The 24,904-nt window shown below is 55.3% G+C and overlaps 3 protein-coding genes across 5 annotated transcripts in view; 1 reads left to right on the forward strand and 2 right to left on the reverse strand.

The window, feature by feature from the left end:
- Positions 1–1,010: 1,010 nt before the first annotated feature.
- On the reverse strand, positions 1,011–5,717 carry CCDC116 (coiled-coil domain containing 116). Its single transcript, XM_033837918.2, has 4 exons — positions 5,262–5,717; positions 3,861–4,424; positions 3,131–3,745; positions 1,011–1,965 (listed from the first exon to the last, which is right to left on the reverse strand). Exons 1-4 carry the CDS (start codon positions 5,331–5,333, stop codon positions 1,162–1,164), a joined length of 2,055 nt encoding a protein of 684 aa, XP_033693809.2. The 5' UTR covers positions 5,334–5,717; the 3' UTR covers positions 1,011–1,161.
- A 1,903-nt stretch (positions 5,718–7,620) lies between these two features.
- Positions 7,621–23,875, forward strand: YDJC (YdjC chitooligosaccharide deacetylase homolog). Of its 3 annotated transcripts, XR_012325275.1 has the most exons (7): positions 7,626–7,946; positions 8,034–8,193; positions 8,390–8,489; positions 8,566–8,743; positions 8,928–16,731; positions 20,281–20,389; positions 20,944–23,875. XR_012325275.1 is itself a non-coding variant. In XM_073790389.1 (5 exons), exons 1-5 carry the CDS (start codon positions 7,783–7,785, stop codon positions 9,003–9,005), a joined length of 753 nt encoding a protein of 250 aa, XP_073646490.1. In that variant the 5' UTR covers positions 7,621–7,782; the 3' UTR covers positions 9,006–9,140. The 3 variants fall into 3 exon arrangements, 2 of the variants coding, with proteins under 2 accessions (XP_073646490.1, XP_033693256.1); XM_073790389.1 differs by lacking the exons at positions 20,281–20,389; positions 20,944–23,875 and having other exon boundaries at positions 7,621–7,946; positions 8,855–9,140; XM_033837365.2 differs by lacking the exons at positions 20,281–20,389; positions 20,944–23,875 and having other exon boundaries at positions 8,928–18,697.
- UBE2L3 (ubiquitin conjugating enzyme E2 L3) overlaps positions 14,310–24,904 on the reverse strand; it is a 42,583-nt gene continuing 31,988 nt past the window's right edge. Inside the window, exons 3-4 of the mRNA XM_033837367.2 lie at positions 19,331–19,517; positions 14,310–14,669 (exon numbers count right to left, since the gene is read on the reverse strand). Coding sequence (XP_033693258.1) covers positions 14,515–14,669; positions 19,331–19,517 — 342 coding nt within the window. The 3' untranslated portion in view covers positions 14,310–14,514. The remainder of the gene's footprint in view (positions 14,670–19,330; positions 19,518–24,904) is intronic.

A 24,904-nucleotide genomic window follows, 5' to 3' on the forward strand; every position in this document is an offset into this window, starting at 1 on the left:
AAGCTCCATAGTTGCTGTGTCCTCACCTGTGGGCCACTGAGCACGGTCAGGCCGAGCCGAGCAGGTCTGGCCTCTGCGCACCTGGCGGGCTCCAGGGGAGGCATGAGAGATCCACCAGCCTCCCCGAAATGGCGGCCTGCTCAGCGAGGCTAAGCATCTTCTCTCCACCATAGGGGCAGGGTGGGGGTAGGGGTGGAGCTGCTCCCTGGGTGAAGATGCCTGAAGGGGAACAAACAGGCTGCCTGAGGAAGGCAGAGGGGAGGAGCTGGGGGCACCGGATGGCCAGAAGCTCCAGGAGAACCTTGGACGTGAGATCCTCTGAGCACAGCACCAGCCGAGCCCACAGACCCTTCAAGAAAGAGAGCTGCCTTGCCCAGGGCCTCTGCGGAAGGGATAGTCACACAGCCAGCTGGGTCAGCCAATCCATGGCTTGACCTACCAGCAGCCCCTGCGTGACCTCAGGAGCACGAGCTGAGAAATACAAATTAGGAAGACAGGGGCTTCCCTGGTGGCGCAGTGGCTGAGAGTCCGCCTGCCAATGCAGGGGACACGGGTTCGTGCCCCAGTCCGGGAGGATCCCACATGCCGCGGAGTGGCTGGGCCCGTGAGCCATGGCCGCTGAGCCTGTGCATCCGGAGCCTGTGCTCCGCAACGGGAGAGGCCACAACAGTGAGAGGCATGCGTACAACAACAAAAATTAGGAAGACAGGTAGTGGTGGGAGCATCAGGAGAGGGAGGATACGCCCTGGCAGAGGAGGAGCCCTAGGGAAGTGGGAGTGTGATGCACAGGGGCTGTGAGGGTGGGGACCATGAGTCCTAAGAGGCTTGAAGAGGCAGGAAGGTGCAGACTGGAGTGCAGAAGAGCCAGCAGCAGAGCCCAGGAGGTCACGGGGCTCAGGGCACCGGCAGCTGCCGTGGAGGCCTGGCCCAGCTCTCCAGAGATGCTCCCCGGGGGCAGGTGGTCAGAAGGATGGCTGAGATCTCTGACAGGAAAACCGTGTTTCATCAACACAAGCTTTATTTCTCCCGTTGGCTCCCCTGAGAGGCTCAGCAGAGCTCCTCGTGGGCACCAGCTGCTCTGACCTCTGCTCAGGGTGGGATGGCTGTGAGGGCAGTGGCCGCTGGGGTGGAAGGAGTGGGGCATGGAGCACTCGGTGCACTTCAGGGGCCCCATGGGCAGTCACCATGGCCCACACCTGAGCCTGCCGCCGTGGCACTGACCACAGCCTCCTCTTGAGGCTCCAGGGAGCTCTGGGGTTCGCCCTCATCTCCAAAGTCATCCTCGTCCTCTTCCTCCTCCTCTCCATCCTCCTCCTTGTCCTCCTCCTCCTCCTCGATGCTCTGGTGGCCCTCCACGTCCATTGTCTGGTCGGACTGATGGGACGCCACGCCAGTGTTGGCGGGGGACAGGAACAGCTTGGGCTCTGGCGGTCTGGCGGGCTCCTGCTCCGCGGCTGCCGGGCGCTCCTGTGAGGCAAGTAGCCGGGGTCCCGGGGACCTCATGTTGAGGGAGGACCCTGTGGGCTTGTCCTGGACCCTGTGGGTCCTGGCGGACAGCGCGGTGGGTGTCTGCATGCTGCGCTGGGGGGTGCTGTGCTGCGAGGTGTGCCGGGAAGGGGGCCGGGATGCCCGCTGGGGTGACCGCTGGCTAAACTCGGCCTCCTCCAGCCTGCGCAGCAGGCAGCTCCAGTCGATTGTGGAGGACAGACGGATGCGCGAGCCCTTCACCTTCCTGAAGCCCAGGAAGAGGTCCAGGAGTGCCTCAGTGATGGGGAAGGAGATGAAGCCCAGCTGCCCAGTGAGGTTCTTCTCAAACCTGTACTTGCAGGCAAGCAAGGACACAGCCTGGCCCTTCAGGTAGTCAACGAGCTCCTCGTGCCGGGGGTTGGAGAGGCGGGACATGGTGGTGGACTTGGACAGGATGGAGGGCAGCGTCTTCTTCTTGGTGAATTTGTAATTGGGGCTCTGTGTGGCAGCAGGGAGGGAAAGGGAGACACGTCATCCACTTCTGCCTGCCACCCTGGGTGCCCTCCCCCCCAGAGCATCCTCCGCGTCACCCACGCGGCGCCACGCTCAGTCCACTCAGGGTGCGGCCTCACCACATCTGCTCTGCTGGCCCGATGGAAAGCTGAGCTGGGGTCCTGCGTGCTGGCCCACCGCCTACTTACCACCCTGTTATCATGCCAGCCACACCAGTCAGGCCTGGGACAAGGCCAGTGACATCAGTCACTGTATCAGCCAAAAGGGAGCCTGCACAACCCTCGCCTAGGCCAGGGTTCAGAGGAGGGAAGCACGCCTAGGCCTTGATGGGTGAAAGGAGGGTCAGGGGCCACACTGGGGAGCCACCAGGGTTAAGCCACCAAGTCCTCTCCGCACCCTTCCCAAGCAACTCCCTCTCGGCGGGGCAGACACACTGGAGAGTCCTGTCCTGGGCAGCAGGACCAGAGGGGGCTAGACCGCAGACACAGGGCCCTACTCTGGGCTCAGACCACTGTCCACAAGGGACAGGACCCTCCTCACATGGGAGGGCCTCTGAGATTCACATGCAAACGTTAAAAGAATACCCAGAATAAAAAATAGTCTTTATTCATCTTTGACAACATGTGGTAGTAGCTAGGCCAGGATTCCTGGTCCCCTCATCAGCTCATCCCCTACTCAGGTGGTTTTCACAAGGGCAGGGCAAGAGACCTGGACCCTGGGCGCCTGCTAGTGACAGTGGCCGCTAGGAGCGGTGGCGGTAGGAGCCCTTCCAGTGCAAACCCGCCCCTAAGAACCCTGGACCCAACCTTGAGGAGGTCACCTCCGGATACGGCACAACAGGAGATGGCAAGAAGCCCCTTACCACGGAGGTGTGGGGTGAGAACCTGGGGAGGCGGTGGGAGGAGGATGGGAGGGAGGAGGCCAGCGGAGCTGAGACCGGGGTGGTGACATGGGTCTGTCGTGAGGGCACTTTCACCACAATCCCGGTGGCGGGCAGGGTAAGGTGCAGGTTCCACCAGGGCTGGGCCCTCTGCCTGGAGCTCAGGGGCCCAGAAGTGGGCATGGGTAGTCTCTGTACTTTGGGGTCCTGGTCAAGCCCCTCCTGCCTGGGGTGGGGTGAAGGGACCTTGGGCTCTTCTGTGGGTGTCACCTCAAGGCAGAACCTGGTGGCCACTTGGGTGCTAGACACCGGGGAGCCACCTTCCTTGGACTTGCCGCGTCCCCTGTACTTGATGCTCTTTCTGTGCTCCATCCTGGGGCTGGAGGTTGTGGTGGGCAGCAAATCGTAGGGCTCCTCCCCATCAGTGGGTGTGGCCAGCTTGGAGCTGGACTCTGGGGAGGGCTCCCCTTCTGACGGGAAGAGAGGGCAACTGTCTCTGTGGCAGGCACCACTGAGCTTGTCCACAGCCTGGCTGACCACGTCCTGCAGAGCGGGGAACAGGTGGTGCTCAGCCAGGAAGTCCAGGGTCCGATGGGGCTCTCGGAGCGCACAGTAGCCGGGCAGGTCAAAGGACCCTGGCTGGCTCAGCAAGGACTTCATCTTCTTGTTCAGCTCTCGCTTGAGGAAGATCAGCTCCCGCTTGAGGAAGATCAGCTCCCGCTCTGCTGGTCCCAGCTCCCACGCTTTGGGCGTGCCTGAGCTCGAGCCCAGCAGGCCTGAGAACCAGGACAGGGGCTGCTCTAGGGTCCACTGGCTGCTGGTCTGGCTGCCCAGTGAGTCCCATGGCAGGGAGTCCCCGTGGGGGCAGGACTGCCCCTGGCCTTTCTGCAGAGAGAGGAGGACTCTCAGAGGCGTCCAGGGGCAGCCAAGCCAGGCCTGGCCCTGAGCTCTGGGCTGGGGTCCACCCCCGCCCCACCTGGGCTGCAGCCCCAGACCTCACCCCTCTGTTCTCCAGCTGCAGTAGCCGTTTGAGGTTCTTCTCCAGCAGGAGTTTGTCCTTCATGGGTGGCAGTGCACCTAAGCTGCGGGCACTCAGGTCGCTGTCCCAGCTATGGGAGCCCGGCCAGTTGGCCGTGAAGCTGCTGTGGGAGTCGGACATGGAGCTGGAGCAGGACGGGTAATTGTTGGGGCGCCCCATGCAGAGGCTCGGCCGGGTGCAGTGCTGGTGCACGGTACTGACGATGGGCCGGGCCCGCGCCTGACGCCCACCCCTTGGCACCTCCATCGGGTCCTCCACCTCCACCAGCGGCACCCCAGCCTCTGTCATTACGGTGGCCATGAGCTCAGTTGCCTCCTCCACCACCGTCTGCAGGCTGTCCAGCACCTGACCCTCGACAAGGAAATCCAGGAAGCTCCTAAAGGGTCGAGGGCCCTTGGGGTTTCGGCGGTGGCTGCGGAGCCCTGAACTGCCTGAGGGGCCGTGCGTCGAAGTGGGGTGTGGTGTGTGGCCCAGCTTGGAGGCTTGCCCCATTTCCGGGAACAGTGACTTCTTAGGTGGCTGGACCTGAGCAGACAGGCATATCACAGTGGGCAGTGATGCCCCATGGGGGGAGGGGTCCCCTGGGGTCCTCCTAAGGCACCAGGAACTGGGTAGGAAGTGGCCAGTGGAAGAAACTGTTTTTCCTTTTTTTTTGGCCGTGCCACGCAGCATGCAGGATCTTAGTTCCCCAACCAGGGATTGAACCCGTGCCCCCTGCAGTGGAAGCGTGGAGTCTTAACAACTGGACTAGGGAAGTCCCAGGAACTAGGTTTTGGAGCCAGGCAGCCCTGGATTTGGACCCTGGCTCTGCCAGCTTCAGGCCATGTGACTGTGGGCACGAAGGCCCCTCTTGAGGTCCAACTTCCTCTCTTGTAAAGTGGGGATCTGTTCAGGGTTGCCCTGAAGCCTCCCTGACACGTACAGTTCACATACCCAAGACCTGGCTGGGGAGTCTGAAAGCCCACTTCTGCCCTCACCCAGGACATGAATCACAAAACCCCTTGAGCCCCGTCCCCACTGCTGGTCTGTACAGACTACCTGTGGTCCTGAGCCCTGTGCGCCCCATGGCTGCTTCTGCCCCTCGAGCCGTAGGCCCCAAGTAGACTCTATGCTCCCACTCTGGGGTTCTAGTCCACCATGCCCCTCCCAATCCGAGATCAGGGGACACAGGGAATGAGACGGAGACCGAGGTGACTAGGTAGGGCCCAGCAGGGGTAACTAGGAGTGGTCAAGGCAACAGGTCACTAACAGGTCCAGAGAGGACATCAGTAGGAAGTGAGAAAGGGGGCTGTGATCTGGGGCACCAGAACTGGTGAGGAACATGTTGAAGGCTCAGAGTTGGGCCCTGCTGGGCACACTTACCCGGGCCACGCAGGTGGTGTGGCCAGCCTCGTCGTCCGCCAAGTATCCCGAATGGTGGCGACAGCTGGTCATGGTGCAGGTGGCCGGGTCCACTGCCCTCTTCCTCTCTCGTTGGTTCCGCGATGCAGCCGCAGATTCCTCTCTGAACCGGTCGGGGAGATGGTGTGAGGGTGCCCCCAGCCCTCCGTGGGTCTGCGTCTCCCTCCGTCCGTGGGCCGCTGGTCCCTGGCTCCCCGCACCCCACGTCCTTCACATGTCTGGCCGGTCTTCTGCTCGGAGCCCCGTGGGCGTCTCAGCACCGTCCGTGTCCAGAGTCGTCGGGGCTGGGGCCCCCGAGGGAGTGCGCATCCAGTCTCCGTCCATCTCTGGGCCCAGTGGGTCCGCCCTCCGTCCACCTGGCCCTGGTGCCCTGGCCCCGGGAGACCCGCTCACCAAGTCCGCACCCGCTGGGCACACGCTCCAGTGCGATCCGCGACGGGATCTTGGCGTCAGCGCCGCTCTGGGCCGCTGGCGGGCCTGCTTATTTGCATGCCGCGTCCTGATTGGCTCGCGCCGCGCCGTTCGCCGCCCGCTCCCACGGCACAATAGTTGGGGCGGGGCCCACGCGGCTCCTCCCCCACTTTGCCGCTTTTGCCCCGCCCACATTCGCAGAGGGAGTGGGCGGCCGTCGCTGCTGCTGACCGGCTCGGTCCGGCCTGGAGTGGAAGCTAAGGGACAAAGCCACGGCCTGTCCCGGTGACACAAGCACCTTCCTCGGCTCCCCTCTTGGTCGCTGTATTGTCCTTGGCTCCTGCTCGCGGACTGCTCCTTTCCAGGGTCCTCCCCTCGCCCAGTGTGGACACCCCAGGGTCTGTCCCCAGCGCAGTGGGAGGCGTCCCGGCTCTAAGTCATAGACGAGCTTTGCTCTTTCCTGCCGGTGTGACTCAACTTCTTTAATCACCTGCTCCTTCTCTGTAAGTGGAGCTGAGCGTCCTTCCACATGGGTTTGGAGAGTACATCAAATCTTCCTACAACACACCCGCACCCTGATAAGACCCTGTAAATCTTTACCTCCTCTCCCTCCTTTCCCTCTCTGTCCCGGAGGCCTTCCTAATGCAACCCCCCCCCCCCAGGTGTCACCTCCTCGGAGAAGCCTTCCCAGAGGGCCTGTCCCCCCAACAGAATTACAGCACACGCCATCCCAGACTCTGCCACACCGTGTTGTTACTTGACTGTCAGATCGCGCTCCTTGGAGATAGGAACTGCGGTGCTCACCCCTAACCCCTAATCTAATACCAGTAGGTGCTCAATAAATGTGAATTTCCTCCTACCAGCAGCGGACCCTCAGGGCCTCTGGCCTTTCCAGGACCAGCTTCCCAGTGGCTGAGATCCCACACTTTTATCACCACTATTGAACACAATAGTCCTTATGCCAAAAACTTGGTGAAGGGCTCTTTGAGGCCTCCAATTCTTACGTCCCCACGGAGGTGGGTATTATCTGTTATTTTCCAGTTCGGCTCTGTCCTCTTGGCCCCTGACCAGGGGGCCATCAGGGCATAGAGGAGCAGAGCAGACCAGAGGCAGGCCAGAGCTCCGGAGGTCAGTCCCAGCTCCACTGCTCCCCACAGAGTCACACAGGGCAAGACACTACCCCTTCCAACCTCAGTTTCCTCATCTGTAAAACAGGAATGACATGAACAACCTCATAGGCTGGATACAAATACTGTACTTTCCACTGGGAAAATCAAGACAGCCACATCACAATGAAAACCCTGGCTGTCAACCATGGTGATTATTTGTAAAGTCATTGGTAAGGAAAGCTTTTCTAGATCACAGAGGAAAAAAAGAGGTCATGAGTGTAAAAGTTGTAGCCTGGCACAGAGCTCAAGAGATGGAAGCTGGGACTCATGCTTTCTGAAACAAAGCCATTGGTGTACATACTTTCTTTCATGTTCTTATTGTTCAGAGCTTTTACAAATCAAGAAGAAGCCTCAACTTCGAAAATCAGCAAGACAAGTAAGCAATTTGAAAAAGAAGAAATACAAATAGCTAATAACATGAAAAAGTTCAGTCACTATCAAAAAAATGAAACACTACAAGAATGAGATAACACTGATGTGATCATTGTCTTCTCAAAACAACACAAAAAAGTTTGTGGTGAAGGAGCAGAAAACTTGGGTGTATTTATTTGCTTAGAGAAAATACCGGGAGACAGTACGCGGAAAGTGAACCGTGGTGATCTTGGGGGAGGGTAAGAGATTTTTTTTTCTTCAGGTTTATTTTTCCGTTTTTCATATTGAACATTTCTGCAGTCACTGCAAGTTTCGCGTTGCCATAAACCGGGCCGCGGTCCGGGTGGGGCGGGGCACTTTGGGTGGCTGGCGGTTGCAGGGATCCCCGGAACCAGCAGGTGGCGAGAACAAAGGCTAAAGCGCGGGCGCGCCGGGCGCGTGCGTCGGGGCGGGGCCTCGGGCCGCGTCTGGGGCGGGGCCTGGACTGTCCGGCCCTAGTCCCACGGGCCCGAACAGCTGGTGGAGGGACCATGGCCCGGCCCCGTGTGCGGCTGGTGGTCACGGCAGATGACTTTGGTTACTGCCCGCGGCGCGACGAGGGCATTGTAGAAGCCTTCCTGGCGGGAGCTGTGACCAGCGTGTCCCTGCTGGTCAACGGCGCGGCCGCCGAGAGCGCGGCTGAGCTGGCCCGCAGGTGAGCAGCGGCCCCCTGCAGGGTCCGGGCGGGTTTGGGGGCCGCCACCCCGCACCTCCGGTGCTCCCGCTCGCGCTCCGCCCGCAGGCACCGAATCCCCACGGGCCTGCACGCCAACCTATCCGAGGGCCGCCCCGTGGGCCCGGCCCGCCACGGCGCCTCGTCGCTGCTCGGCCCCGAAGGCTTCTTCCTCGGCAAGATGGGATTCCGGGAGGCGGTGGCCGCCGGAGAGGTGGTCTTGCCCCAGGTGCGGAGGTGCGGCTTCAGGAAGATGCTCGTGGTGACTCCCCCAAAGCTCCGCCCCGAGGGTACCGTGCGCAGAATTGGGCTCTGGATGCCTAACTGGTTCAAACACAGGGGCGATCACAGGGGACCACATGGACGGGGTCCTTCTGGGTAGCTGCTTCCGGACGTTCTGTGTGCCGATCACCTTCTTACTTCAGGTTCGAGGAGAGCTGGAGGCCCAGCTGAGCCGTTTCCGGGAATTACTGGGCAGGGACCCTACTCACGTGGACGGGCACCAGCACGTGCACGTGCTCCCAGGTGCGTGGGTTGGTGTTCCCAGGCCGGGGTGGGGGGCTGCTGCACGTGCCTCTCCCTGACTCTGCCCCGCCCGCAGGAGTGTGCCAGGTGTTCGCCGAGGCGCTGCAGGCCTGCGGGGTGCGCTTCACTAGGCTGCCGATGGAGCGCGGGGTGGGCGGCTGCGCTTGGCTCGAGGCCCCAGCGCGCGCCTTCGCCTGCGCAGTGGAGCAAGACGCCCGCGCCGCCATGGGCCCCTTTGCCCGCCACGGCCTGCGGTAAGGCCCCCTGCCCCCTGCCGGGCCCAGGTCCCAGTGTGTCCAGCTGGCCGTTCACCTTGGCCAGCTGTGTCCGTTTCTCATCCTCGACTGGTGGTGTCCCCACCCCAGATCCGTCCCGCCCACGGCCTACCCCTGCCCATTGCGGCCTGCAGCCGTGCCACTGATGCCCCGGCATCTACAGGTGGACCGATGTCTTCGTGGGCCTGAGCACCTGCGGCCGGCACATGTCCGCTCACCACGTGTCAGGGGCACTGGCTAGGGCCCTGGAGGGTATACCCACTGGACGCGCAGTGACAGCCGAGCTGATGGCACACCCCGGCTATCCGAGTGTGCCTCCGGCTGGGGGCAGCAGTGAGGGTCCTGATGCCTTTTCCTGCTCCTGGGAGCGCCTACACGAGCTGCGTGTCCTCACAGCACCGGTGCTGTGGGCTCAGCTTGCCCAGGACGGCGTGCAGCTCTGCACCCTCCACGAGCTAGACTCCAAGAGGCCCGGAGAGGGGACCCCCAGCGAAGCCACTCTGGAAACCTTTCTGGAGCCCTCCCCACTGTGACCCTCCCCGGCAGACAGCCAAGCATTAACGTCCCTTGGTGCCCAGGAAGGGAACTGGGTCCCAGAGCAGGCTGTGACTTCCCGGGCTGGATGCTGCCACCTCTGTGCCCAGGTCCTCATGGTTCAGAGTGGCGGCAGAGCTTCTGCAAGCCCTCTGGCTGCAGGAGGCAGCCGTGATCTCTGGGCCTGGGGCCTGCCAAGCATGGGGGCGGGGGGGTCACAGTGCTGTGTAAGCATCTTCCTTGTTTGGGTGCACAGGGCAGAGATGGCTGTATTAATAAAGTAACATGTCCTGTAAACTTGGGTGTTTATAGACTGTGCCTGGGAAACCTTCCCAGACACAAGAAGGACACGAAACTCCTTTGGGGCCCACTGAGGTCACTGTTCCAGAAAAGATCTGCAGTGCCTCCACCTTTGGCGCTGCTTATGCTTAGGCTCTCTTTATTCTTTTCTTTTGGTGGGGGTGGGTAGGAGGGGAGTGAGGGGTTGGAAGAATGTCTCACTAGGCTACTTTTTGGGAGGCATATTATAATCTCAATTTTGACTTTAAAGACATCACCTGTTCGAAGCAAGCAGCCCTTTGCCATCCTAGGGGATGGGTCTGAGGAGGTCCTGCAAACTTGCAGGAGTGTGTTTACGTTTTTCCAGGAGGGATGGTCTTCTACGGAAATGGCACCCCTGGTGATGTGTAGATGCCCTGTGACCGGGGCTCCTGTGGCCTGGATCAAGGCGATGCCAGGAGCAGATGGAAACCCATGTGGTCCTTCTTGTCTCATGTAATCTCACATCATAGTGCCTGTGTGCAGGCACCAATGCCCCCATTTTGAAGATCTAGAGATAGTAGGGGAGCAGAGCTGTGAAGCTGCCTGTTCATTTACTCAACATGCCCTGGGCCTGAGTCTGTACCAAGCATGGAACCAGGGCCAAAAGAGTTCTGCACTTTCTAAAGGGGTGAGGGTAGGGCCCCATCCCCTTGACTGGTGGCTTCAGCCCGCTCTTTCTGGCTCCATCCTCTACCCCTACCCTTTCTCTGACTTTGACTTCTCCAGCTGCAGGCCCTTTCCTCCCCCATTTCATCCAGGGCTGTGAACTGGAATGGCTGTGAATGTGGCCCTGGCCTCCCCGCCCTGGCCCGCTGGGGTCTGGCCGTGCTCCCACAGGCTGCTGGCTGGAGCTGGGCAGCAAGCACAGAGGCACCTCCCTCGAGGCGGGTCTGTTGTTCTGAGAGGAGGGGCTGGCTGTATGGCTCCAGGGCCCAGGAGAGAGGTGTGGGTGACAAGGGAGAGACTGGGGGATCTGCACAGATGCTGGAGGAAGCTGTGGGAGTGGCCACTGTCACTCAGGGAGCCAGAGAGGGAGCAGCAGAGATAAGGGCCCAGATCAGCCCTAGGCCATGGGCACTGAAGAACAGAGAAAGGGACAAGAAGGCAGAGGGCCCATTTCGAGGCTGGCCACTGGCATCCCACCAGGGAGATGGGTTATTTTTCACATAAAACCTGCTGTGCCCCAGGATGGCCCAGGCTAGGGGTTTACTGTTAGCCACCAGTTCATCAGGCACGGAGGATCTGCTCCATGCCAGGCCAGGCCTGGGAGCTGGGACACAGCCTGCAAGGAGCTCACGGTCTGGTACACACATGGGGGCAGTCCTGTGACCGGGCTGCAGTCGGGGGTGGGAATACACAGCAAAGCATGGGGACAAAGCCTCTGTGATGTTGAGGAGACTTCCACTCTGGTGACAGCCCACACGGCACCACCAGGAGACCAGGCTGCCAGCACCCAGGAAACAGCCATCTACCAAGTGCAGCCTGGGCCAGGCACTGTGCTGTGCAAGATCAGACCTTCAGCTCTGCTCCTGGGGCAGGTGTGCCGTTCCCCCTCGTGCATGAGGGAAGCAGGTGAGGAGGAGCCAGTGCAGATGGGCAGGAGGACTGAGGTTCAGGTGCAGCTCTGCAGGGTGCGGCACGGACATGCTGCCAAGGGAAGACAGCGAGAGCAGGGCTGAGGCCACCCCCTGTGGGGTGGGCCCTGGCCAGAGGAGCCCCAGGGGGCAGGAGGGCGCCAGAAGCCAGGCCGAGGTGATGCAGTCATTGCGTATCTCGAGCTGAACAACGAACAGAATGAGGAAGGTGAGAGGACGGTGGCCACCGAGTGGAGGGAGTTGAGAGGGTCTCACAGGCTTTGGGGAGGGTCTGTGGCTGTGTTTGGGCTCAAAGGGAGCCAGTCGTGGGAGGCGAGGGCACTGGAGCCAGGCTGTAACAGCACAGGCCCCTGACCGAGTCACTTTCCTCCTCTGTGAAAGCAGAGTAATGGTGCCCGTGGGTCTGTCCTGAGAGTTAGGACAGCGCTAGGACGAGCAGAGTCCCTACTGATGATCAAGGCAGGCCCCCAGCCTCCTTACTTTCTGGTGCCCCAGAAACTTGCCCCAGGAAGTTCCCTCTTGGACTGCAGACCTAGCTGTCAGGGTCTCAGCTGGTGTCAGACTCCAAGCAGGGGACTCAGCTGACAATAAGTGTCAGGGCCTTGGCTGGCCTGGTGCTGAGTCAGCACTAGGGCTGCAGTCGCAGTCAGGAGACTCGGAGGTGGGTTTGGGCTGGAGCTATTCAAGGAAGTGGCCCAGCCCCTCCCTTGGGCATACCCTCACCAGCTCCCTGAACTTCTTCCAGACAGCACCCTCCTCAGGGCCCCAGTCTGCTCCTCCGTTAAATGTGGCTGAGGTGACACGTATACAGAGGTCACTCTCCCCTCCCCAGACACCCAAGGGTGTCTCTGCAGCCCTTTCTGCTTCCCTCAGCATGGCCAGAACACCTCTGTGCACCTCTCCTGGAGGCCAGGTATGGGGAGAAAGCCAGAAGAACCTGCCCAAGACCCCAGGCCACTAGCACTGCCCACCCCCAGTAAGGAAGAGACCCACACGACCAGACGAGTGTCCGAGAGCATTTTATTAAGGGCAGCAGAGTAGATCGCAGCATCTTAGAAAGCCTAGTCCCCGCCATAGGGGGAAGGGCGGGGGGACCGGGCAGGAGCGTGTATTCCCATGGGGCCCATCGGAGGTGTGGTGATCACAGCCCTCCCCTGCTCTGGGGGATCCAGCTGTCTGGCCCCGGAGCAGCAAGGCGCCTGCTGGCACGCTTCATGCCTGCCCAAGGGCTCGGGGAGTGCCCGCTGGTAGAGCAGGAGCCCAGCCGGAGGGAGGGACCGTCCACCACCCAGCTCTCGGAGGCCAGGCCCCTGCTGATGGGCGAACCCCGGCTGTGATGCCAGGGGATGCAAGTCCCTGAGGGGCCGCCGGCTTCGACCATGGTGGACGTCCTCCTGGTGGTGAGCAGAGAAGGGAGGGGGCGATGGGCGGGCAGAGCTACGCTGGTAGAAATACGAAGCAATGGGACAGTTTCCAGGAATGGCAATATTTCTGGATTCAGAGAAGCGACGAGAACAAATGGTGGCTTATCTGGATAGCTTCTGACAGAATTTGGCATTTTATTACAAATCTGCGTGTGAGTGAAATAAAGTCCATCATCGCCTTTCTGCTAATGAAGAGACAGACGTGGATGTGCTGGCCGGCGCCCTCACCAGCCCGGGCGCACAGGAGGCTCCAGAACGTGCCTCTTGCGTACCTGGGACTAAAGAAGTTGCGTTCATGAGACCCGCTGCAGGCTGCACGTATGCGGCCTCACCCACCATCACCCCACCTCTGCACACAAGCCACCTCAGGTCTGCAAGCCTGGAAAGACCTCAAGTTATAGAACTAAAATTAAAACAGAAAGCCAAGTTTAAGTCATCTTCTCCACAGGATCTAGCCCCTGGAGCGCCCAGAAGGGAAGCCACCAGTGGCAGAAGTGGAGGTGGTGACACACAGTGCTTGGACCACTAGCTTCCCCTGGGTGTCAGTGACAAGGACTCTACTTCAGGGACAGTCCCACTTCCTTTGAAAAGACATTAACATTCAAATCCTTACAAGTTCATCTGATGATAAATTCTAAGGTCAATTTTTATTTCTACAAAAAAAGGCAGTCAAAACAATATAAAACACGTAAAGGATATTACTGAGTGAGCTTCACGTGGAGCCTGACTCCGCGAAGGCCATGAGTCCAGTGGGAGGGGGAGGCCGTCCTGTTCCTGGGCTGGGCCGTCTGGATGCTCCAGAGGAAGGGCCAGTGGGGCGCTGGCGACCCCAGGCTGGTGCCGGTGACAGAGGAGTCTGCCAGAGGGTCAAACGTGCTGAGGAAGGGCCGCGGTGGGGCTGCTGCACTGAGGACGCAGAGGGTGAGCTCTGAGCTACGTCGGGTGGACACGTTGGTGACAGGTGAGCGTGGAATTTCAAGTAGACACTCTGGCTTTAGCACTGTCCGCAGGGACCTGGACATCTTCTAGAACAGCTGCAGGGAGGAATGGCAACCTGTGGCCTCGGGAGCCTCTCTGGTGAAAAATTCCTCCCACAAGTGCACCGTGCTCTGGCTGGCACACCCCTGGGGGCTGCCGCAGACTTGGTGCTGGGGGTCTCCCTAAGCAGGTCGGCCCAGGTGGAGTTCATCATGACGCGGACGGCAGGGTCTGCCAATCTGGTCAGCATGACTGGGGTAACATTAGCCAGAGTTTTACAGCAGAGCTAGGCCTCCCTTTCCACAGCTTTGTTTTTGGGAGGGGGTGGGAGTGGAGATGGTTGTTTGCTTGTTTTTTAATTTTTTTAAAAGGATATTATAAATCAGAGTCAAGAGAAACTTAACCGACTCCCACACCAGGCCGCGTGCCAAGGAGGGGAGCAGAGGAGCCGCAGAGGCCTCCACTGCCCCTCCCGGCGGGAGGTGGGGCCTGGGTTTGGGGAAGTGAGTGAAAAACAAACTAAATGCAAAAAGTGGGAGTTGCAAGGGCAGGGGAAGAGGGGAACCACAACTTTTTTTTAACCTTATGGGCTAAATGTAAACTGAAGATTTTGGATAAATTTGGACAGCAAAAGAAACACCATTCTTTTAAAGTAGACTGAAGCAGTGATTTTTAAAACAAAGAAAGCAGAACTAGAACATCTTAAATTTTTAATCCTTCCTTTACAGGTCACCTAGACCACTTTTGATTAAGAAAACTGTAGAAAGTTAGTAACTGCCACAAGCAGACGCCAGGCGGTGGCACATGTCAATTTTCCATAGAGTCCTGCTTTGTGGGGTGTCTGAATCCACTGCTAGGCATCTCTGCTCACACTTGCTGGAATCAATCGCGGCAGATTTTAGTCCACAGGTCGCTTTTCCCCATATTTCTTTGTAAACTCTTCAGCGTTCTTACAGAATTTTTTACGGTCCTTAGAGTATTCTTCAGCTAGGTCAGCCCGGAGCGGGTGCTCGGGCTGGGGGTCGTTCACCAGTGCTATGAGGGACTGGATGACTGCCAAGAAAAGGACAAGGCACCGCTGGTTAGAAGGCCCTTGGAAGGGGCATGGCAAGAAACACAGCTCTGATTAAATGTCTATATGCTTCTCAGACAGAGCGGCCTCCCATTCATGCAAAATTCTAACCACCAGCACTCAACCCATCATTCCCATGATGAGAAGAAAGTGATGGAGGACAAAGAGCCAGCACTACAGTAGATAACTAACCGTACAGAGTGATGCCACGTTCTCTTCCTCCTCCTCCAGGAACCCTTCCTGTACTGACACACTGGGGATGTCCCAGTCCCCAGTCATTCTCACCCCTCTCCTGAACTTTGGAGACCCAGGCCCACCACTGACACCCCCACTCTCATGCAGGTGAAGCTTCTCCAGGGCAGGGACTGGGCAATGTGCCCAGCACTACACTAGGTTCAGGGTGTGTGACAGGCCTGCACTGTGTAAATGGATAATGAGCCCACCCTGAAAGACCCCTAGCAGCTTCTGAACGGCCGAGAAAGGTTCACTCGACCACCCTGCATTAACCACTGGGAGGCTGTAGCCCTCATCAGCACTGCACAGTCCATTCCAGAGGTGGAAGTCACACGGATGGCTCAGGGTGGATTCCACAATGCTCCCCCAAAGGGCAGTCAGGCTCAGATGTGCGAGACGGCAAGCCCTGGACAGGAGGGCCAGGAGGGAGTGGAGGGTGGAGGAGGGGGAAGTATGGAAGGTCCAGGAACCCCTGGACTCCTCAGAAGTGGGGTGCATGCAGCCACCAGGCTTCCCACACACGTCCCCTGACTCCCCCCAGCCCCCACCAGGACCAGCACCCCCACTGTCCCAGCAAAAAGGCCCCTCTCCTCTGGACTGCCGATGCCAGGTGCCTTTATTGGGAGCCCACGCTCTTCACCCCAGTATTACAAGGAATGGGTTAAAAAAGCTTTTTGTTTCAGTTTCTCCTTGTCTGTCACAAATCCACATGGAGCTTAAGTGATTATTTACTTAATATATTTCTTTAAATCACATCAAAAATATTTTTTAAAGGAAAGTTAACTATTAGTAACTCTTATGGAAAATCACTTTCACTTGCCATAAACTGAAGGCACGCATCCATAAACATGAAATAAGCACCTATGCTGCCTCCTTCCCGGCAAGAGGAAGCAACCACCGGAACAAACACTCTTCCGAGTGGTTCTTTCTCAGCATCTCTGAGGCACCCCAGCCCACTGCACTCCAAGACTCTCCACACCACGCTCAGCCGTGAGACTGCTGTTCTTAACTTTTGGGAAACCTGAACCACATTTGCCCTATAGCACATTTATAAGGTGGTTTCCCATCTTTTTCCAGGATTAGAAATGGTTCTGTAGCAGAGTTGACACTGATGAGTTTTCAAGTTTTCCTCCATTATGGAGACTCAGGCTGTCTGCTTCTCACTATGATCATCTTAATACCTAATGTATTAGCATCAAATACATTCATCGTTAAGACGTGCTTTTCAAAAGATAATTCACTTTGCAAGTTTGCAGTTTGTCTAATTCTTTTCAGAGAACTTGCTTTAAATATTTTCAAGTTAACTAAGTAGTTCTGATGAGTGCTTCATTCTTTCTCTACCCCTGTAAACTGTAAGAAAACCCAGCTGAGCTCGTTTGTTTCCACAGTGAGAACACCGACAGCTACAACGCTTTCCAAACCACAACCACAGCCCCATCCATCACTTTCACATACGGGGGGGCACACTCATTACGTTTTACAAATGATCGAGCCCTGGCTTCTTGATCTCTTCCTTGACCCAAATGCTACTCAGAAGGATCTTTCCCCCTCCAAAATGTAGGGGCTTAAAAACATTATCAAAACTTACCTCCTTTCTCACTGTATATGATCAGAGACTAAAGTCTATAAAATTTCCTTGTTTTTGTTCTTTCTGACAGTTTGTGATGGAGGATGTAAACCATATCTGTAACTCGCCCCTTTTCATGGGGACCCAGTGGGCTCCATTCTCAGAGTAAAATGTGACCCATACCTTCCCCCATACATGAAGGCGTACAATGCAGTGGTCTTCCATGGATTGTGCTATGAAGGGTAAGTTTATTAATCTTACCCTGTTTATTGTATTTGAGTCCTCTTTCTAAAGTTTATCTACTTGATTTGTTATAAGACAGCAAATGGGTATGGGGGGACTAAAACATTTGATTTATGAATCTGACTTTTCTGTTTATATAATTTTGTTGCTGTGTTGTTTGGTTCGTATAGAGGTCAGTATTATACAGGCTTCCTCACTGACTATATTTCATATGGCGAATCTCTTTCACCACCAAACAAAGCCCTTGCTCTGTTGATAGATATGTACCAGAACCAGACACACTGCTGAGGAAAACTCTGTTTTCACATCCCTTCTTCTGGTTATTGTCATTATCGCCAACTCCTACCACCTTTCTGTATGATACAGGTTTGCCTTGTTTCTTGACTTTTCTCCTATTTTTGCTCAATTTTTAATGCTTTACTTTCTTTTTAAAAATTGAGATATAATTCACATACCAAAAAATAAACTCTCTGAGAAGTATGCAATTCAGTTGTTTTTTAGTGTATTCACAAAATCGTGTGACACCACCACTATCTAACTCCAGAACGTTTTCATCATCCCTAAAAGAATACCCACTCTCCTTAGTAATCACTTCCTAGACCCCTCCCCCAGCCCCAGGCAAACACTAACCTCCTTTCTGACTATAGATCTGCCTATTCTGGACATTCCATATACTGTTGCTTCTCATTATTTGCAGTAGTTATCCACTAAAAAGTTGCTGTGAATGCTGAATTATAGTGAACCATGAGTGACCCGAGGAATGACCAGCTATAGAATCACCCAGCTGAGCCCAGTCAACCTACAGAAATAGAAATAATAAACTGTTGTTAATTTAAGCCACTAAGTTTTGAGATGGTTTGTAATACAGTAACAGGTAACTGAAACACGGGGGACACGGTGTCAAGTGCCAGGGACGACATTCCTGAAGTGTGTGAGGATAAGCTCAAGGCCATGCCGGACGAATCTACAGAATGATCTAGAGAGAAACCCTGTCTCCGATCACAAAACAGCAATTCTGCCCGGTGCTGCATGTAGAACAGCACCGTGTTTAAGATAAAAGTTTTAACTTCAAAACCTAAGTCAGCAAGTACAAAAGAATGAAAAACCTCTCTTAGGTTTATCTGACTATTTGAAAAAAGCACCCACAACCTGGAAAAGCAGTGCATGTTGGCTGCTCACTGAGACCTGAAGCTGAAAACAGGACCGGTGCTGCCACAGCCCTCTTGGGCAGCCTGCCCTGTGGGCAGAGAGAGGGGCAGAGCACAGGTACCTGCGCCCAATTCTCAGGTGAGGGAGGAGACCCGTAACTCTCTGTGGTCTGGCCGCCTGAGCAAATGCAGCAACTGCAGGCTTACACACAGCTAGCAGTTTGTGTGCTTAAGAACAACTCTGTCAATCTTTTACAGACATCAGCTTGGGCACGACCAAGCACCAAGCCCCCTGGAGACCCCTCCACTGTGACTCCACGCTTGGTACCCACTGCTTTCTGCTGCTCAGCTGTGGGAGCCTGGTGGATGCCTTTCATGGTGGATGTTTCAGTGACTCTTTCAGGGGTTCCACTGGAAAATGACTGTGTATATCAGTCACCAAAAAAAAAACAACACCTGCAGCCTCTCCAATTCCAGCCTCATCCATTCTCCTTAATCTAAAAAGGCTGTAAGTGGTTCAGGGAGTTACTTACAGGAAAGCCACCAAAAATATCAGGTTAGGATTGCAAAAGAAAATTCTAGAATTAAGAATAAAAACTAGGCTTCCCTGGTGGCGCAGTGGTTGAGAGTCCGCCTGCCGATGCAGGGGACATGGGTTCGTGCCCCGGTCTGGGAGGGTCCCGCATGCCGCGGAGCGGCTGGGCCCGTGAGCCATGGCCACTGAGCCTGCGTGTCCGGAGCCTGTGCTCCGCAATGGGAGAGACCACAACAGTGAGAGGCCCGCGTACCGCAAAAAAAAAAAAAAAAAGAATAAAAACTAGACACAGTCTATAACAAAGTTTAGTCACCTGCCGGGGAAAAGAGGGGGGCGACCACAGTAGTGAATCAAGTACTTTTCCCAGAAAAATGAGGGCACCCAGACCCAGGGACACACAGGGAGTTCCAGGCCCACTAAGGCTGACTGTGTGCTTTCACGTGGGCACACTGCCCTCAAGTCTGGCCGTGCCCTCCCAAGACACCCCAGCATCCTGTGGCCTGCCACATGGCTCCGGCTCAAGCCCGCAGGCCCTCAACACCCTCCCTTCCCCCTTCCAGTCTGAGTCCATGTGCTAACTGCTGTGTGAGGCCACTTCCCCCCACCCAGGCAGCCCACAATCCTCACGAACACTCCCAGGGACAGGGTCACACCCCTCCCTGCATTGGGAGTGAGCGCTGGTCTGGTCTGTCTGCGCGGGTCCCCCTTGGGCTGCGAGCACAAGAACACCTGCGTGGGCTGAAGCTTAGCTGAGATGCGCCAAGCCCATGGAACAGTGGGACCACAGCAGCCTTCTGTGGACACGGTGGTCAGTGCTATAGGATTTCTCTGGTCTCCGTGCGACGTGGTGTCAGAAGGGACCTAGAAGGCCCTGCCCGCAGCAGTGTCCCCAGAAGACACGAGGAGACGCCTTACCTTGGTCAGTTTTGGTTGCTGGCTTCCAGTTTTCAGCACTAATTACCGGCAGACAGACCTGCCCCTTTTCATCAATGTTCGGGTGATAGATCTTCGTTTTAAATGTGATCTTCGGTGGTTTGAATGGGTACTCTGCTGGAAAGTTGATTTCAATTCTGAAGGCCCCTTTATCATATGGAGGGTTGTCCTGGAGGGAAAGGAAAGAGGGCGGAGTGAACCTGTAGCTGAGACAGGAATGTTCTAATTGTTCACTGGAAAAATTACTTTGTTTCAAGAGGTTGTATCAACTGAAGCCTTGTCACCTTCAGGGGAACAACAATCAATCTGTATTTCTAGAGCAACATGTCTGCTAAACTGTGAAAGGGTCTGAGATGGACGCCCTGGCCTCTTTACCTTTTTTTTTTTTAATAGACTTCATTTTTTTTTTGAGTAGTTTTAGGTTTACAGCAAAACTGAGAGGAAAGTACAGAACTCCTACACACACACAGCCTCCCCCACCAGAGTGGTACACGCATTACAGGTGATGGACTGACACCAACACATCATCACCCACAGTCCACAGTCTACAGCAGGGCTCACTCTCGGTGCTGGACACTGAATGGGTTGTATGAAGTATTATACCCTATGGTTGGAATCATGCAGTATTCAGCCCTTTCAGACTGGCTCCTTTCACTTAGTAATATGCATTTAAGGTTCCTTTGTGGCTTGTTAGATCACTTCTTTTTGTCACTGAATATTAATCCATTGTCTCGATGTAGTTTATCCATTCACTTCCTGAAGGTCAGCTTGGTTGCCTTTGGCAATTATGCATAAAGCTGCTATCCACAACCGTGTGCAGGTTTCTGTGTGGACATATTATTTTCATCTCCTTTGGGTAAATACTAAGGAGCACAACTGTAGGTTAAGGGTATGCTTAGTTTTGTAAAAAATCACCAATCTATCTTCCAAAGTGGCTGCACCATTCTGCATTCCCACCAGGACTGATGAGAGTTCCTGTTGCTCCACATCCTCGCCAGCATTTGGTGTTGTCAGCATTCTGGATTTCCACCAATCTGACAGGTGTGTAGTTGCATCCTGTAGTTTTAATTTGTAATTCCCTAATGATATGGTGTTGACTACCTTTTCATATGCTTATTTGCTATCTGTATGTCTTCTGTGGTAAGAAGTCTTTTCAGATTTTTGGTCCATTTTATTATTATTATTATTTATAAATTTATTTATTTATGGCTGCGTTGGGTCTTCGTTGCTGCACGCGGGCTTTCTCTAGTTGCGGTGAGCGGGGGCTGTTCTTTGCGGTGCACGGGCTTCTCATTGTGGTGGCTTCTGTTGTTGCGGAGCACGGGCTCTAGGTGCATGGACCTCAGTAGTTGCGGCACACGGGCTTAGTTGCTCCGTGGCATGGGGGATCTTCCCAGACCAGGGCTCGAACCCGTGTCCCCTGCACTGGCAGGAGTATTCTTAACCACTGCGCCACCAGGGAAGTCCCTGGCCCATTTTAAAATCAGGTTCTTTGTTTTCTTGTTATTGAGTTTTAAGAGTTCTTTGTACATTTGGGGTTAACAGCCCTTTTTCAGATAATGTCTTTTGCAAATATCTCTTTATCTTTTTTGAAGGTATGAAGAGTTACACCAGGGGTAAATAACAACCCAACCCAGACCATACCAAGTGCTGAAAGGCCAAAGAGGTGGCCACAATTCCAGAATAAAGCCAGTACTCAGCTGTACGGCTGGCCCCTGAGGAGCTGAGCTGGCCCCTAGCTGGTCGCCAGGTAGGGCCAGAACCATGCCCCACCCCTGTGTCCTTAGGACCACTCAGAGAACTATCCCTCAGGGCCTGCACACTGATGGCCCAGGAGCCTCTGAGAGATGCCCCAAGAGAAAGAGGCCAGCCTCTCTCCAGCTCTGCCTCCACGTCCAGAGCTGAGCCAGCCCTCCAGTCTGTGGCCTCCCAGCCCCGGACTCTAGCTCTCCAGGGTCCCAGCCCACTCAAAGAAGGCCCAGCTTCACTGAGTGCCCAGGAATGCACAGCGCTGCCTCCTCAAGCCCCAGCGTGATGAGATATTCTCCAGCAAATAGGATTCCTCTGCTGGGGAGTGAGGCCAGCACACGTCAGGTCCCCACACTATCCCCACCCAAGAAGGGTAAAATTAGGGAAGGCTGAGGGGTGGGAGAGGCCTTCCCAGCAGAGAGGACTAAAAACTAGGACGGCAGGGGCTTGGAGGGGACAGCATGGAGCAAGACAGGAGGCTGGGGCTGAGTTTAGGGGTCTGAACCACCCAATCGAGCAGCTGGATCCATGGTCGGAAGATGAACCTACAGGATGCACGGCAGGAAGGTGGTGCCTCAGGAGCGGGTGAGGGAGGAGATGTCAACACCTCGGGCGCTGCACCTGGGTGAGGAGACAGACCCATGCACACCCGGAGGGGGTGGGCCATGGCTGGACTGGGAAATCATTTTCACCCCAACAAAACCTTCCCTAATCCCTTCTTTAGGGAACACAGAATTGTCTAGAACACTGTCCAGAAGTTAAAGTGGCAGCGGACTCCTCCCAGGCCTTGTCCTGACTGCTCACTACCTAGGAGAGCTAGACTCACCATTACCAACGAGCCCACGGGGACACGGAGATTTTGCTTCGGGGTTTTAAGAAGGGACCGGCTTCAGCCACGGAAAGAGCCTTCCTGGATGACCCTGGCTGCTGAAACCCACCAGATATGTTCAACCATCACCCAGGACTGACCAACCACCTGGGGCCCGCCGCGTGCTGGGCCATGTGCCAGGAGCTGGAGACAAGGACGAGTCAGGCCAGCCAGGCAAGCCCGGGACATTCCCCAACATCTGTCATGTGGGGGTGACCCTGAGGTAGAAGCCACCCACATTGCATGCTGCACATGGGCAAAAAGTCAGGAGAAGCAGCTCTCTCGCTACAGGACACAGGACAGGCCGAACCTCTCGCCGCCCAGGGAGCGTGTCTTAACTCCTCGGAGACTCTATCCCTGTCCAGGCCTCGGGGTGACCAAAGGAGTGGCTCCAAAACCCCAGGGATTTGTGTGGAAGGGGGTGTGCAAAAATTCAACACAGTACCTACCCTGTGGATAAAGGCCTAAGTGCCACACGTGAGTTTTCCACACATTAGAGTTAAACTTATTCTGTGGGAAGGCAGCTCAGAAACTAGAAGGGGCCTCAATGAGAAAACACGGCTTTGTGGTAGAAAAATAGTATTCAAAATTTCAGGAATTTGCCTCAGATGGTCCTCTCCACAAGCCATGGAGAGCTACCCGCAAGGACAGTGCAAACCTTGGCTCCCCCCGCCCCTCCCGGCTCTCACCCCACCCTCCCCAGGCACAAAGCCACTTTGGAGCAACTAAGGCCAAGAGGAGGCTCCTCCAAACCCCTTGGGCCTTTCCCCCACGGGTCCACTCCTGGCCTGCAGGCAAGCCGGCTCTTTCCTCCCCAGGGCAACCTTGAGGAACCCTGAGACCCCACCGCACCCCACACATCTCTTAATCCACTGAAGACCCAGAGTCCTTCCACCATTGTACATCAGTCACAGTTTTGTGTCACTGTTGTGGCAGCTCTCCCTGGGGCTCAGGGAGGACACCACACAGCTCTCTGGCAGCCACTCCCTGACCTGGCCAGCAGCCACACCAAGTCCCCATGGCCCATGCCCAGCTGGCGATCTGACACCACACGGGACTCGTGGCTGGACGGATGTGGACAGGCAGCTCCTAGATGGATCCACTGATGATCGACCACGTGTGTTGGCCGGTGGAGAACCCTCAGCGGTGTCCTTTCCGCGGGGTAACCCTTCACCCACAAGGAACACAGCCCGGCCTGGCTGCCCCGAGGACGTCTACCCAGGCCTGGCCCAGACCCACCCTCAGGCTGCTTGCCCCGGGGTCCAGTTACAGAGGGATGGGAAGGCGGGCTTCCTTGCGCTCTAACCTTCACAGTCCACTAGAGGGCCTGGTCGAAAGGCAGGAAAAGCTCCTGGCCTCTGAGCACAGACTGTCTTCTCATGCCCTGTAACTGTTAAGTGTTCATTCTCTCTTATCTCTTCGTGGTTGCCTGAATTACCAAGTCTGCACAGTGAGCAGAGTCATCATCTGCTAACTTTGCTTTCTGAAGATGACCTCTTTGTACTGTTTCCAACAATTGGGTTCCTAGCACTTTTCACAGTACAGCTCTTTGTCAATGAATACTCTGACATTTAAAAATTCCATCATTTTCTCTTTGAAAATAAACATTTGTGGAAGTATTTTTAGAACAGATTTTCCAATCTTTCATGACCAAACTACCCTATGAATTACACCTAAATTTAAAATCACAATCTCTAAACCATAATGGAAAAGAATATGAAAAAGAATACATACATGTATATAACTGAATCACTTTACTGTACACCAGAAACACAACATTGCAAATCAACTACACTTCCGTAAAATAAATTTCAAAGAAAAAAACTAAAGAAATTAGGTTGGTCACTAAGTTTCAAAATGCTTTCTTAAAAACCCAATAAAGCACACTGAATATTGCAAAAAAAAAAAAATCGCTGTCTCCAATAAAACGGAATTCCACAGGAACTTTCCCTCCTCTGAACTCATAGGCACCTTTCACGGCATGATTCACCTTCCCTTCAAGAAAAGAAGTAGCTTTATTGTTATTTCTCATAGAAATATAACATTCACACCAAAAAAGTAGTACTAGACATTCCACCCCAGGATAAGGGCTGAGCGTGTCCACAACACAGCCTGCGGCGCACAGCAGTCAGCACACTCCTTGGTCAAGGGACCCGGATTCTGGGAGCGCGGTGCTCTTGGCCGCACAGCCTGTGCCCGCCCACGCGTGGGGCAGATCACTTCGCTTTCTAAGACCCAGCCACAGAACTACTAACGTCGGAGAATTCCTTGTCTGTTGTAGAAAACGTGTGGTGTGGGCCAGCGCCCTGGCACGCGGCACTCCTGCACACACACGCATGCGGTTTGCTGCTGGCAGCACCCACTCGCCCGCCCTCGGCGCACCCATGCCTTCACTAGGGCTGCAGCGTATTCCACCATCAGACGCAACACAATTTCCTTACCCCCTCCCCGTTGCCAGGCGAGAACTTGCTGCACTCGTGAAGAGTGTCTGGACCCAAACGCTTCCTTACCAAAAACATAAAGCGACCACAGGACCCACAACCCCACTCCTAAATATCCTAAAGAAATGAAAACGCTTGTCGACATAAAATCCTGTTCACAAATGTTCATAGCAACATCATTCATAATAGCCAAACAGAGGAAACAACCCAAATACCTATCAACTGGTGAATGGATAAGCAAACTATGATATATCCATTACAACAGAATATTATTTGGCAATAAAAAGGAATGAAGTACGAATATATGCTACAACATGGATAAACCTTGAAAATATTATGCTAAGGAAGGAAGCCAGACACAAAACATCACGTATTATATGATTCCATTTATATGAAATATACAGGATAGCTAAATCTACAAAGTAGATCTGTGGTTGCCTACACCTGGGGGACTGGGGGTGATGCTAACAAGGGGAGGTTTCTTTGAGGAGTAATAAA

Source organism: Tursiops truncatus, chromosome 13 (genome assembly GCF_011762595.2).
Source record: "Tursiops truncatus isolate mTurTru1 chromosome 13, mTurTru1.mat.Y, whole genome shotgun sequence".
In the NCBI taxonomy this organism is placed as follows: domain Eukaryota; kingdom Metazoa; phylum Chordata; class Mammalia; order Artiodactyla; family Delphinidae; genus Tursiops; species Tursiops truncatus.

Excerpts from the sequence above, each read along its gene's own strand:
- CCDC116 (XM_033837918.2), bottom strand. The coding sequence starts at position 5,333 with ATGACCAGCTGTCGCCACCATTCGGGATACTTGGCGGACGACGAGGCT. Across the intron at positions 4,425-5,261 it reads ACACCACCTGCGTGGCCCGG|GTCCAGCCACCTAAGAAGTC; the intron begins GTAAGTGTGCCC and ends CTGTCTGCTCAG. Across the intron at positions 1,966-3,130 it reads CCACCAGGTTCTGCCTTGAG|AGCCCCAATTACAAATTCAC; the intron begins GTGACACCCACA and ends GCTGCCACACAG.
- YDJC (XM_033837365.2), top strand. The coding sequence starts at position 7,783 with ATGGCCCGGCCCCGTGTGCGGCTGGTGGTCACGGCAGATGACTTTGGT. Across the intron at positions 7,947-8,033 it reads GCGGCTGAGCTGGCCCGCAG|GCACCGAATCCCCACGGGCC; the intron begins GTGAGCAGCGGC and ends CTCCGCCCGCAG. Across the intron at positions 8,744-8,927 it reads TTTGCCCGCCACGGCCTGCG|GTGGACCGATGTCTTCGTGG; the intron begins GTAAGGCCCCCT and ends CGGCATCTACAG.